The sequence below is a fragment of the Leucoraja erinacea genome, chromosome 13, assembly GCF_028641065.1.
Source record: "Leucoraja erinacea ecotype New England chromosome 13, Leri_hhj_1, whole genome shotgun sequence".
In the NCBI taxonomy this organism is placed as follows: Eukaryota; Metazoa; Chordata; class Chondrichthyes; order Rajiformes; family Rajidae; genus Leucoraja; species Leucoraja erinaceus.
The window spans coordinates 24,164,384-24,176,553 of record NC_073389.1 but is presented as its reverse complement, the minus strand read 5'-3'; the positions used below and the strand labels follow the sequence as shown (position 1 = coordinate 24,176,553).

The following is a 12,170-nucleotide window of genomic DNA, read 5'->3' as shown; positions in this document are numbered from 1 at the left end:
TCTTTATGCTATTTAGGAAAAATTTTGCGGAGAATTAAGGTGAAATTAAGATTAGATAGCAATAACTGAGGAGCACACAGATTTTTTAATATTAACGTCCATCATTCAATGCATCTGAACAATGATGATTGCGACAAAATGGAGGAAGCAAAGTTGCAATGTGGGATTCCTACGAAGTATCAGCTTCAAATGCACACGGGTGTCCAGTCAAGAATACATTAGATGCCACCAGGGTCGTATAAAAAAATAGACAGGCAAAACAGGGTGCTGTGAGAAAACCAGTTTCATTCTTGAAAAGTTCACATTAACAATAATTTTAAATGGAGGGGAAGCAATTTGATAAATTTTGGTAGGTTATTGAAAGTATTCCAGAAGTAGGACATGAGTCCAAGGAAAGTATACGGCCGGCACAGTGGCGCAGAGGTAGAGTTGCGTCCTCACAGCGCCAGACACCTGGGTTCGATCCTGACTACGGGCGCTCTCTGTACGGAGTATGTACATTCTTCCTGTGACCGCGTGGGTTTTCTCCGGGTGCTCCAGTTTTTTCCCACACTCCAAAGATGTACAGGTTTGTAGGTTAATTGGCTTCTATAAATTGTAAATTGTTCCTCGTGTGTAGGATACTGCTAATATACGGGGTAATCGATAGTCAGTATGGACTCGGTAGGCCGAAGGGCCTGTTTCCATGCTGTATCTCTAAAGTCCAAAGTAAGGTCTAAAAAAACTGGGTTAATTCATTTTCCTTCTCCACTAGGTAACAAATGTACAACACATACAGACCAGGGTCACAACATATGCTTTAGAGTTAATTCTTGGGAGTCTTTTAATTATATTTTACTGAAGCAAAACGTTTGGGATCTTGAGAACATTCACCATTTTTAATATATGTGATATAAAAACACTCATTTCTCAAAGCCTTATTCAAGAACATTTTGAGGGGAAAGCAACAGAATGGAAGCATATATCATTTACACATCGGATTTAAGTGATGACGAGTTCTACCTACAATGAATAAAGCTACATTTGTTCAATATAGGTGAGTACATTAAAAAGAGAAAAAGTGCTGGAGTAACTCAGCAGGTCAAACAGCATCCCTGGAGAACATGGATAAGTGACGTTTCAGGTCTGGATCCTTCTGCAATTCAAAGAAAGGACCTGACCCGAAACATCACTTACCTATCCGTTCTCTAAATGCTACCTGACCTGCTGAATTACTCCAGCATTTCATGGGTTTTTTTGTAAACCAGCATCTGCAGATCCTTGATTCTACATCTATAATGAGAGTACATTAAGATTGCTATCCCAAGTTAAAGATTAGGAGAAAAGAAATAGTTAATGACTTGAAGAATACTTACATGCCAAATCTCCAGACAACATGTTCGTCTGTAATCCAGCTGGAAAAAAAGATGCATTCTTTAAATAATAAAGAGTAGCTGAAACCATTACAATCACTGAGAATTAGATAACAATAAATGCAAGGTACAGAATACTTGTAGTTTTGTTACTTTTACGTGCTTCAATGAAAACAACCAATTCACCTTCTTTTCAGAAAATCTATTAACAACATAATCAATTGATTCCATAATACTGATGTAATTTCCAACTAAAGAATTTATAAACATGACATTGATATAATCTATTCATAAAATATGATTACTGAATTTACTCTATAAAGTGAAGGAAATGGCTTCAACAGAAACAATTGTCCATACTGAACATTTTATTAGACTTTATATCTGAATCCTTACTCTTTATTTAGCCACGTAGAATATGTGAAGACAGCATATGTGACATCATCAAAAACAAGGGCCTTAATATACAATTAACAGAAATCTATGGTATAGATAAATGTAATAAATATGAATAGAAAAACATGGGTGAAATGTGTTTGGTGACAATTTATTGATAAGCATAGCTGAAAATGAAAGAAAAACAGCAAAAAAGATACCCATGTATTTCCATTGTCAAGTTAATTCATAAAAGTCTATTTTCAATGTCCAAATATCTTGGTGTTAGAATTCAAAATTAAAGATCATGTGACATGATAGATTCATTTAGCAATACCACTTCTCCATACGACAATATTATCGATAGATGCGACCAAAAGACAACCAAATCTTGCTCCATTTCGGATCAATATCTCTATTCTTTGGAATCTAATCTTAGGGCAAAGGGAAATATTCGCCTTCAGACTGGTGGTTTGAAGTCCCCATGCACATTGCAGATCTGCTTCTGGTATATGCTTTAGAATTAAATAACTTTTTTAAAAAGTGTTCTTTCACAATGGGAATAATACTTGGAAATACAGCTAAAATAATTCAGAATAATTTGTTCAAACAATACTGAAGCTTTATGTTTAGGATACTTCCAACAAAATCAAAGCACTGAAGAAATAAAGGTTCACCACCGATGTTCCGGCAACTGATGGTTAGGCACCTCCTTTTGCTATATTTAAGAGGGAGTTAGATGTGGCCCTTGTGGCTAAGGGGATCAGGGGGTATGGAGAGAAGCCAGGTACGGGATACTGAGTTGGATGATCAGCCATGATCATATTGAATGGCGGTGCAGGCTCGAAGGGCCGAATGGCCTACTCCTGCACCTAATTTCTATGTTTCTATGTTTAATCTAGACAAAATTCCGAGAGTGCAGTTGAAATCACTCCCTAGAAGTCCCCCCGAAAATGAGGCACCTATGTTGGTCGAGGCTGCCGGTCTCAATCTCATCGGGACTATTTGCTCGCTGTGGCCAGGGTTCTGGAACTCCAGCCCGGCTGGAGCTGGCAAATCCATTCCCATAGCCAAATTTCAAACCCTATTTTGTGGCAAGGTATCTTCGCGCACTATGCAGATCTTTTCGGTACTGTTCCAACTCCTCTTGGAGGCCGTGATCTCTGTTGGTTCGGCAAAATGGATAATCCAGAAAGGCTCTGGAACCAAGGGTAACAGCATGGTGGCGCAGCAGTAGAGTGCCAGGGACCCAGGTTCGATCCTGACTACGGGTGTCTGTCTGTATGGAATTTGGACGTTCTCCCCATGACTTGTACTGGTTTTCTCTGGGAAGCTCGGTTTTCTACTGCACTTCAAAGATGTAAAGGTTTGACGGCTAATTGGCTTGGTATAAATGTAAACTGTACCTAGTATGTGTGGGATAGTGTTAGTGCCGCTGGTTGGCGCAGACCCGGTGAGATGAAAGACCTGTTTCTACGCTGTATCTCTAAACTAAACTAAACTAAAATCGATGGTGGATCTGTACTACTGAACTTAAGCTGTGAAATTCTCTAATCCACTGGCAGGATTGGTGAGCTGATATCAGGGCCTTTCTGCCACACCAACATCCTCATAATCAAGACTCTAATCATATACAACCTACCACACTGGGAAGGCTACTGCACTCACATGCCTGACACCAGATTCCTTAAGATCTCCATGCTGTGTCATAGCAACAGATTTTCAAGAGGACAAAGAAGATGTTTCAAGCACATTCTTATAGTCTCCTTGAAAAAAATGTAACAACCTCGCTAATTCATCCCTGGCCTCTGACACCATCTTGCTCATCAAGGGCAGAGTCCATAGTTCCTCAAAAGCCACAGAATGGAACCGCAAACAGGTTACTGGAGGAAGAAATAACAAGAACAGCAATCAACTTACAATAGCAATGTCCCTAAGGAGCAAAAGGAATTTCTACTATCACATCATCTAGTGGCATGTTGATCTAGGTTATTCGCATACAATAGGTACAGCAGTAGAGTTGTTATCCTGAGGCACCAGAGATTGGGGTTCAATTCTGACTACGGGTGCTGTCTGTACAAGGTTTGTACCTTCACCCTGTAACCAACCATGTGGGTTTTCTCCGTGTTCCACGGTTTCCTCCCACTACATGACGTGCAGGTTTATAGGTGAATTGACTTCTGTAGATTGTCCCTAGTGTGTAGGATACAACTAATATATGGGTGATTACTGGTGGACTCGCTTGGCTGAAGGGCCTGCTTCCACGCTGTATCTCCAAACTAAACACCAGCATTTACCCAACTGCCCAAATCCACGATGTCGACAAAACCTCGATATTTTTGCTCAATAAAACGTCCTGGCCCTGTGTCAACTGCCATTGTTAAATGTCCCACTTTTATTTAAATTTGCCAGAATCACCCATGTTGTGTGATTATGAAAAAATACTAAGGTCCACACATCTAGTGCTGCATCTCTAACTTCATTGCCTTCTTCAAAATTCTGAATACGGTGTTCTCTCCCAGATTTATGTAAATCTCTCCCAGATTTATGTAAATCTTACTGTATACCATAAATTCTTCCGTCTGTTTTCTCCACTGCCACTCCACAGAATCCGTTGGGTCTGTTCCTCCAACGCACGGTTGCGGGTGCGGAATGCGGCATCACACGCATTAACGACCCCCCCACACACACTAACTACTACCCCCCACACTATCTCTTAACACACACACACACACACACACACACACACACACACACACACACACACACACACACACACACACACACACACACACACACACACACACACACACACACACACACACACACACACACACACTCACACACACACACACACACAAAGTTTTATAATTATAGAGATGTGGATTCCAATATCATAGTTTGCGCAATACGGTCACTGTTGTCATACAGAATTCATTGTAGATCTATGAAACCACAAACACAATATGCTTCACTAATGTCATTAGAGGAAACAAGAAGTGGGTACATGCATCAAACAAAAACATATATAATCTGCCTCCTCTGAACTAACAAAAATATTGTTTTAAATAAAGATATTATACAGATATACATTTTTTAACATATTATTTCCTTTTTACTGAATCCTCAATTATGATAAATTTACACTTTAAAATATGACCCAACCTCTGAAATTATCTTTTTGGGGAATTAATTTGCTTTTCTTTTGCAAAACAAAACAGTTGACAACTTCCAGGTAAAATTCAAAAAATCAGATCCTTACCACCAAGCTCCAGCGGGGCCATAGTAATCTCCAAAGAGTGGAAGACAGGATAGAAAGAAAGGCACACCCCAGGCAGCAACATAATACACACTGTAAGAGATGGAAGATAAATAAAACATAGGTGATGTTTAATCCTGAACAAATAAACTAACATGAAATACATTTTAAAGCACAAAACATTTAATCACCATAATTGTGGAAACACTATTCCACTACATTAAAAAATGTTGCCGGGGTGCTGGATACAGGATGCAGAAAACCCAATTAATAGCACCTTTAATGATCTGTCAACGACTGTCCCCATTATTTTGGAGCTATAGATTAACCCAGTGCTTTTTTTTTTGTTATGGTACACATAGAAAAACATATGGCGTGTAAAAAAACAGTATGGTGTACCAGCACCTCTAAGAGGTTTGAAGATTCTCAATTTTTTTGATTACTAACTTAAAAAAAATTAATTAAATTAGGTGGTCAGGCTCTTAAATAGTTTAAGCAGTTTATAGGACGATGATCCTCCAAAGACACCAACAATGAGGAACAATATGAGCACGGTACCCGTTTGTCTGCAAGAGAAATGGTTAACTATTTCAAAATCTTACAAGTTAAAAAGCAATAGTAAATGTGACAAGATCGTATGCTAAAGACCAAAAATAGCTGGCCAAAGACAGAGCTAAGTCATCTTACAACAATGATCACATAGAAGATCCACAGACCTGCTGTATGTGGTCATGAATGGTGAGCAACATTTAAACAACTAACCAGATGAGGAGGTTGCAGGAATACCTCCATCCTCAATTATGGCAGAGGTCAGCATGTGCTAAAGAAATTATTTAAAATTCACAACTATATTCACTAGAAATGCCAAATTGTAGACCCATCTCTATTTCCTTCTGGAGATCTTATCTTTCACAAAAGCCATCCAGTTTGATTTAATATCATTAATCAAGTGAAAGTAATAGATAGTGTAAAAGCCATGGAACTACACAGCATCCCAGCTGCGTATTAAAGATCTGTGTTGAAGAATATGTTATGCCTCTGGCCGAGCCATTCCAGAACAATCACAACTGGCATCTATCTGAAAATGCGGAAAATTATCCAGATTTGCTCTCTTCATCAAAAACAGAACAAATCAGCCTGGCTAATTATCCTCCAAACAGACTATTAGCAAAGTCATGTTCTGTTGTTGTTTCAATGATTTTCCACTCATCAAAAGATTAAAAGTAAGGATTGCAGAATATCACTCACTAATGATTGCACAATATTCGCTTCCATTCGCAACTCTTTAATAAATGAAATAGCCCATACATCAAGTATCATTAATAGCACAAAAATGTAAAGCAATGTATAGCTCCATTAATATAGAATCTATCTATTCATGTTATTCCCTTTATCATGTATCTGTACACTGTGAATGCATCAATTGTAATCATGTATTGTCCTTCCACTGACTGGTTAGTACGCAACAAAAGCTTTTCATTGTATTTCGGTACATGCGACAATAAAGTAAACTAAATTCATCTGATCACTTAGCCTTGATATTCAATGGCACTACCCGAGTCCCCTACTTTCAATTTTCTGGGCTCATTCCAGGTCACCATGTATATCTTGTGGCTGCAGGAGCAGATCAAAGTCCAGTAATTCACTTCCTGACAATCCAAGCCTTTTCCACTATCCACGAGGGACAAGGTAGGAGCAGGATGGAATGCCTTCCACTTATCTTGATGTGTCCAGCTCCAACAAGTTTCAAGAGGCACAACACTTTCCAAGGACAAAGGAGCCTGTGTGTATGGTAGAAAAAAACTGCTGGAGGAAATCAGTAGGTCAGGCAGCATCTGTATTGGTAAAAGAACAGTCAATGTTTTGGGTCGAAAACTTTCTTCTGGTAATCTGTCCACCGTCCTCAACATTTTTCTCTTTACCATCAATCGCATAGTGGCTGCAATGAGTTTAACTCTTTTTGTTCTGTACACTCAGAGAAGAGATGAGAGCAAAGGTGCAGGAAAAAGATGCAATGTAATCAAGGGCTCTGTTTACTCTGGCAGAGAGAAAGCCAAAAAAGACACTTCAAAGGCACGTGTGCAGAACATCTCAGCATCAGAGAAAATGCAATGGAGTCAGGGGGTCTTGGAGAATGAAGAGAGTTCTTATTGGAGGCAGAGTGAGAGGAGGTATGGTCTGTGGGTTAGCAATGGATGTTTCTGGTCTGAAATGGAGATAGAGGGATCCAATAGAATGGACCACATGAAGGCGGGAGAGGGGGGAAGAAAATCAGGTGGACGATTTCCTAGATGAAGGCCACTCCAAAAGAATACAGCAAGGAGGAAATACAACATAATTATCTCATTAAAAACATCCTTTCTTTTGAAGTCTGTGTCAGTGGGCACCTCTCAAACCACATGCTGCACTGTTTGTGGGCAAGGCTCATACTTTGGGCGAACTCCGAGTTGAAAATATACCTTTCATCATGAGCTCTTAACATTTGGGTCATCATAAAGGTCAATGAATCCTTGCCTACAACATTTAGGTCCATCTATATGCATTTCAATTTGTTCAAATTTTTCCAAACTAATTCATTCTTATTTTATTAGTTTAAGTATTGGTAAAATATAAAAATATTCAATACCACTTTGAATCTTTGTAGCACTGAAATTAAAATAGTGTAATTTAAGAGTTTTATTAGATATCCAACACTATGTTGTCACTAAAACAATAGCCATGTTATTCTATTAAATCAAAGAAAAAATGAGAAGCTGCCTTTAAGGTTATTAAAGCCTGGAGACAGAAAATTGAAGTAATCTAAAGAGGCAATTCAAGATGGTATTTTCACTGGCACTTGCATTTCAATTTTCTTTCTGTGATATACGGTAGTGTTCAGAGTGAAATAGGTTTCGCAATGTTAGCTTCTTGCCCAATATTGGTAGAAGAGGTTGGGTTGTTCGACATTATTGGCATAGAATTCAGCATTTAATCCTACAATGCAACATACTCAACGTTCACAAAGAGTTTCCACTTTTTGCAATGTTTTTTTCGTTGCTGTCTGAAATTAACCAGAACGGATGCAAAATTGAGGAAGTAATTGGGGAAATTTACAGAAATATTATTTATAAACCAAATGGCTTCCTCAAAATGCTGTATCAGTTGCAATCATATTGTGATGGAAGCTGACACCGCACACATAAACTCAATTGTCACTGTGCACTTCTACTTCCTGAGAATATGGAACAAGTTGTGTTTGGTGTGGGTAGGGCCTGTGAACAACAATGTCACTCTGATAAGTGTGTAACAAAACAAAAATAACCCAAAGTATTCTGTAGGGCATTCTGATTCCATTGAGGGCAGATCTACAGTATTTTTTTTTTTTTTTAAATAATTTAAGGAAGCATAATTTAACACAAAACAACTCCAGGGTACTTTCTGGATTAGTATGACCTTTCCCTTGAGTGTGACTTAAACCTCTATCCTCTAATATGCAGTTGATAGATTCTCCTGAAGGTGTGTACTGGCACTGACTGGGTAACGCCCCACCATTCTGGAGATTGGATCCCAATGGGCCTACGATCACTTGAGATCTCGGCTCTTTAAGTGGTCCCAACCAGTTCAAATATTGGGAGGTATGGGAAGTTGAGGTCAACAGGTTTGCAGTAAAGGGATAAGGCAGATAGATAATGCTATAACAACAAATAAATCTAAACTCTCCAATGTCTTATAGCCAATGCCCATCTCCACAAGTGACCCTGGTCAATGTGTGGTGTGAGGCTTTTAAGTTTATTGCAAATTGCATGGTACACCACTTTACTCCATTAATTGTCACTGGACTGAACTGAGGATTCCTTGTTTCATACTGCAGCCTCTCTGTTGCCAACTCTGGGATATTGGCATCCCCTATTAAAATCATACAAGCAGTTGTTAACTATTAGATATAGAACGAAAAATTGTTGTTGGCAGGTACACAAATTGCTGGAGGAACTCAGCAGGTGCAGCAGCATCTATGAAGCGAAGGAAATAGGCGACGTTTCGGGCCGAAACTCTTCTTCAGACTGATCAGTCTGAAGAAGGGTTTCGGCCCGAAACGTCGCCTATTTCCTTCGCTCCATAGATGCTGCTGCACCCGCTGAGTTTCTCCAGCAATTTTGTGTACCTTTGATCTTCCAGCATCTGCAGTTCCTTCTTGAACACAAATGTTGTTGGCAACCATATTCTCTGGTAATTATAGCATTTGAGACACTATATAATAAAGCAATGTTATTTTCAATTACTCACTCTGTACTTACTCTATACTCATGACTGCGTAGTCGGTCATAGTGCGAACTCCATCATCAGGTTCGCTGACGATACCACTGTTGTGGGACGTATCACTGATGGAGATGAGTCAGAGTATAGAAGTGAGATCGACCATTTGACCAAATGGTGCCAGCACAATAACCTGGCTCTCAACACCAGCAAAACCAAGGAATTGATTGTGGACTTTGGAAGGGGTAGGATGAGGACCCATAGTCCCGTGTATATCAACGGGGTCGATGGTGGAGAGGGTCAAGAGCTTCAAATTCCTGGGCTCAATATCTCTGAAGATCTCTCCTGGTTCGAGAACACTGATTATAAAGAAAGCTCATCAGCGCCTCTACTTCCTGAGAAGACTACGGAGAGTCGGTATGTCAAGGAGGACTCTCTCGAACTTCTGCAGGTGTACAGTAGAGAGCATGCTGACCGGTTGCATCGTGGCTTGCTTCGGAAACTTGAGCGCCCAGGAGCAGAAAAGGCTACAAAAAATTGTAAACACTGCCCAGTCCATCATCGGCTCTGACCTCCCTACCATCGAGGGATCTATCGCAGTCGCTGCCTCAAAAAGGCTGGCAGCACCATCAAGGATCCACACCATCCTGGCTACGCACTCATCTCCCCACTGCCTTCAGGTAGAAGGTACAGGAGCCTGAAATCTGCAACATCCAGGTTCAGGAATAGCTACTTCCCCACAGGCTATTAAACTCAACTCAATCAAAACTTTGAACATTAATAGCCCATTGCACTTTATCTGATTATTTATGTGTATATATATATATATATATATATATAATCAATAGTGTATGGTCACACTGATCTGTTCTGTATTATTTATGCCTACTATATTCTGTTGTGCTGAAGCAAAGCAAGAATTTCATTGTCCTATCTGGGACACATGAGAATAAACTCTCTTGAATTAACAATTTTAAAGCTTTTGTTGTTTTAATGTATTAAGTCATTACTGGTTATTGTAAATGTATTTGTTATGTTGTTGCTTAACCTGTCTGTTAAGGTGCAGCAAGTAAGAATGTCATTGTTCTGTTCCTAGTGCATATGTCAATTAAAAATTTTTGACTCACATTTGGTGGATTAGATAAAGTTTCAAGTGGTTTTATTTCCATGATAAAATCATTCAATCAAATTGTACCATTTGACTGCTCTTCAATACATCAATATATACAGGACCAACATATTCTACAAAGTATAAAGTTACATTATAAAGGTTTGCCCAATTGCATGGATGTATGTTGGGCTCCATAAATGCAAACAATGAAACAAGTTCCAATGAAAATTTGAAGAAAAAAGTAAAAATCCATCTAATTTAGGATGTAATCTATGTAGAGGTTATGGTTTACACCAAAGTAGCAGCTAAAAGCTTCAATTTCTACGTTTCTTCATCCTTTTGCCAGTAACAGCTATCAACCCGATTAAACTGGGAATATCATGCTTGGTTTCTTTAAAAACGTGTGCAGAATTCCATATTTTTAACTTAAGCTTATGCACAAAAATAGCACAGCCTGGATATATGAAAATAAAGCCCCATACTCTCGTTACAAGGCTGTAAGATTTACAAACTGCAAATTACTTTTAAGATGCATGTTCCTTTTCCAAATAGCCTATTGTGTCTTTCCATTAAACTTCTCCACTTAAGAATGTTGCAGTTGAAATCCATTTGTCAAAACAGGGAAATATTAAAGGTGAATAGAAGTTTAAATGGCTCAGAAGAAAGAAAAGTGAAAAACCCACTGGAAAGGTGTGCAAGAGATGGTTAAATTATATAATTCTTATGATTAGCATGCCATATGCTAAGCATTTTTAGAATTTCTTGGTGTTTTTTTTTCCAATTTCCTGCATTCCACAGTAGCTGGCCTCGAGCTACCTCTAAAAATACGCCTCTGATGTTGCAATACTGGATTAACTCCTTATTGCGCTGTGCTACCCATCAAAAATTGGCCCGTTTTTTCCATCATACGTCTGATCCGAAACCCTCTCTGGTTCTTTCTGCCTCCTCCCATCCTGCTATTAATGTACTCTCTGTCTTTTTTTTTACCAGGCTGTCAGTTCATGCATCTCATTTTCTGTTCTGTACCTATTGATTTTCTACTTCTTGTTCCATTATCTCTTTAATTCGCCAACTTATGTGGCCTTTGACCTGTCCTACCTTGTTCACACTCACTCAAGTATCAAATCTTAAAAATGGCTTCCCTTGCAATTTATGCACTATTATTTCAGGAATCCGCAAAGCATCCTTTCAAATCCCTGTCTTCTTCTTGGTCAGTGCTTTGTCTCTTGTCATTATCATGTGTAAATTAGTGTCCCACTTAACTCAACTCCTCCATTCCCTCTGTGTCGTCAGCAAACTTGAATAAAATGCAATTTTGAATGAGTTAAAAGTTCCTCCACTGAACTCTGGGGAAAATGAAGGCATAACCTTCAGTCTGCACCATCGATCTAACTCCCTCATCACCAGATCCCAAGTGAATACCTTTGAATAAATTAACATGTTTCCAATATTGGATGTCCATTGCGATCCTAGGTAGAGCTTCTACGTTATATCCTTTTATTCAGAGACTTTAACAGTAGATTTTCGCCAGTCTCAAATCCGACCTCATCCTGTTTACAAATCAGAGCCTCATCTCGACCTTCTCCTCTATTCCATTGGTCTTCTGGTTAATTTATCGTCCAACATTTTCAGTAAAAATTAGCTCATGTGAAATTCTGCTGCCCATTTCCAGTAACGCATCAATTCCAACTTTTATACAACTGGTCTTTGGTCTGTGGTGCCTCAGAATTGTAAAGGGTTAAGGGCCTGTCCCACGAGCATGCGACTGCATGCGGCAAGCGCGACCTAACGTGGTCACTTGAACCGTACGGCCTCGCGGGGCCGGTCCCACTTCGATCGC

The 12,170-nt window shown here is 39.2% G+C and overlaps 1 protein-coding gene across 3 annotated transcripts in view; it reads right to left on the bottom strand.

Moving 5' to 3' along the window:
• The window catches only part of si:dkey-100n23.5 (uncharacterized), a 112,550-nt gene that overhangs the window by 34,239 nt on the left and 66,141 nt on the right, over positions 1-12,170 (bottom strand). For all 3 annotated transcript variants that reach the window (XM_055644602.1, XM_055644601.1, XM_055644603.1), the window contains exons 7-8: positions 4,990-5,079; positions 1,356-1,394 (exon numbers count right to left, since the gene is read on the bottom strand). In XM_055644602.1, the coding sequence (XP_055500577.1) occupies positions 1,356-1,394; positions 4,990-5,079 (129 nt within the window). The remainder of the gene's footprint in view (positions 1-1,355; positions 1,395-4,989; positions 5,080-12,170) is intronic.